The following is a 2,385-nucleotide window of genomic DNA, read 5'->3' as shown; positions in this document are numbered from 1 at the left end:
TGGCGTATGTGAAGATTGCAGGTCCTTCTCATAAGAAACTCGACGACTGGAGCACGCCAATGGTGTATATTGGGGTTGAAGAAGGAAGTAAAGCGCATCGCCTGTATGACCCTCAACACGGCAAGATTCAGGTCAGTCGGGATGTCGCGTTCGAGGAAAGAAAAGAATGGGAATGGAACGCCGATGGAGTCGAAAGATCACCTAACTGGACGGAGTTCACAGCGGAAGAGGAGACTGCAACGGTCGGCGAATTTCCAGCCGTCCAAGCTGGACAAACTGCAGCCCGAACAGGGGCTGCTGCTGGCCGAACAGGGGCTGCTGCTGCTGCAGGCCGAACAGCCCCTGCAGGAGCCCATACCGCAGCGGAGATGACCGGAGACGAGCCTGGACAGCCGGCACACCGAACAGCTCCTGCAGGAGCTGCTGCTGCTGGCACTGCTGCTGGCCGAACCAGTTTACAGCAGGGCGCTGCTGCTGACCGAGGATGCTCGCAGGGCACTGCTGCTGCTCGAACCACTCCGCAACCTCCTCCGAGTCCAGGAACTGCTGCAGATGCAGCAAACCCCACTGTATTGGAACTATCCGGACCCCCTGTAGCTGCAGTGATGACTCCTGTACGCTATCGATCTCTTGCGGACATCTATGCAGAGACGGAGGTGATTGATCTCCCTGCAGAGGAGTTGTTCCTGATTTCTGAAGAACCCACGAGCTACGTTGAGGCTGCAACAGATCAAGAATGGCGGACTGCCATAGAGAAGGAATTGGAGGCCATTGAGAAGAACAAGACTTGGGTACTCACGGAGTTACCGCGGGGTTCCAAACCCATTGGTCTCAAATGGGTGTACAAGCTGAAGAAGGACAATGAAGGCAACATCCTCAAGCACAAAGCAAGACTTGTAGCAAAAGGCTACGTTCAGCAGCACTCTACGGTCTACGCCAAGCACCTCGGGCATGGAACACGCGCCTCGACAAGTGCATGAAGGGCATCGGATTTGCAAGATGTACTCAGGAGCAGGCGGTATACACCATGAGTAACAGAGGGGATACACTCATTGTTGGCGTGTACGTGGACGACTTGATCGTTACGGGCTTGAGGGCGGATGAGATAAAGTTTTTCAAGCAACAAATGATGAAGGAGTTCGAGATGAGTGACCTTGGATTGCTTTCCTATTATCTTGGTATCGAGGTGGATCAGCGAGATGATTGTATTGCACTAAGGCAGGCGGCCTATGCGAAGAAGGTTTTGGGTCAGTTCGGCATGATGGATTGCAACCCGACTCAATATCCCATGGAAGCAAAGCTAAAGCTTGGAAAGGATTCTGAAGGAACACCGGTGGACGTGACGGAGTATAGACGCATTATCGGATGCTTAAGGTATCTAACTCACACCCGACCCGATATCACATATGCTGTGGGGATTGTGAGTAGGTACATGGAGCACCCTACAGTTTTGCATCGACAGGTTGTCAAACATATTTTGAGGTACGTGAAGGGTACTATGTCCTACGGATTGGTGTACAAACGAAGTCGAGGTAATGAAGAGTTGGTGGGATTCACTGACAGTGATCTTGCGGGAGATGTTGATGATAGGCGCAGCACAGGTGGCATGGCATTTTATCTAGGTGACAGCTTGGTCACTTGGACATCACAGAAGCAGAAGATGGTGGCATTATCATCCTGCGAGGCAGAATTTATGGCGGCAACTGCAGCAGCGTGCCAAGGCTTGTGGTTGAGGAGTTTGATTAGCGAATTAATTGGGAGTGAGCCCAAGTCGGTTACACTTTTTGTCGATAACAAGTCCGCAATTGCCTTGATGAAAAATCCAGTTTTCCATGGAAGAAGCAAGCATATCGACACACGTTTTCACTTCATTCGTGAGTGTGTTGAGCGAGGACAGATTAAAGTGGAGTTCGTGAGCACGAGCGAGCAGCGAGCGGATATTCTCACGAAGGCACTAGCAAGGGTGAAGTTCATCGAGATGCGGGAGCTTCTAGAAGTAAAGGACTTGGAATCTCTTCCAGATTAAGGGGGAGAATGTGAGTTGTTAATCAGTCCGAATTGGTAGTTGAGTTCAAGTTAGTAGATAGAATTCTAGTTAGAATAGAATACTAGTTAGTAGATAGTTTTCTAGTTATTGGATAAGATTGGAGTTGTAATCTTAATCCTATATATATATGTAAACCATATTGATGAAAAAAGTAGAACGTGAATAAAACTTTTGAGAGGTACCTGCTCCTTCTCTATTCGGGTTCAACATCAGAAACAGAGACCAAAGAAAAAAATTCCTGCAGAAAAGTTCCCTGTGTTTGGTGTTCGGTTTCTCCAAAAATCAGTCAAGGAAGCTTTGTTTTCAGGTTTGTATAAAAAGCTTACAGGTTGTACTTG

The 2,385-nt window shown here is 48.8% G+C and overlaps 1 protein-coding gene across 1 annotated transcript; it reads left to right on the top strand.

The window, feature by feature from the left end:
* On the top strand, positions 1,028-2,026 carry LOC109842585 (uncharacterized mitochondrial protein AtMg00810-like). The gene has a single exon (XM_020411442.1). It carries the CDS (start codon positions 1,028-1,030, stop codon positions 2,024-2,026), a length of 999 nt encoding a protein of 332 aa, XP_020267031.1.

The sequence above is a fragment of the Asparagus officinalis genome, chromosome 5 (assembly GCF_001876935.1).
Source record: "Asparagus officinalis chromosome 5, Aspof.V1, whole genome shotgun sequence".
Lineage (NCBI taxonomy): Eukaryota > Viridiplantae > Streptophyta > Magnoliopsida > Asparagales > Asparagaceae > Asparagus > Asparagus officinalis.
The sequence above is the reverse complement of the archived record's forward strand: the minus strand, read 5'-3'. Positions and strand labels throughout refer to the sequence as shown.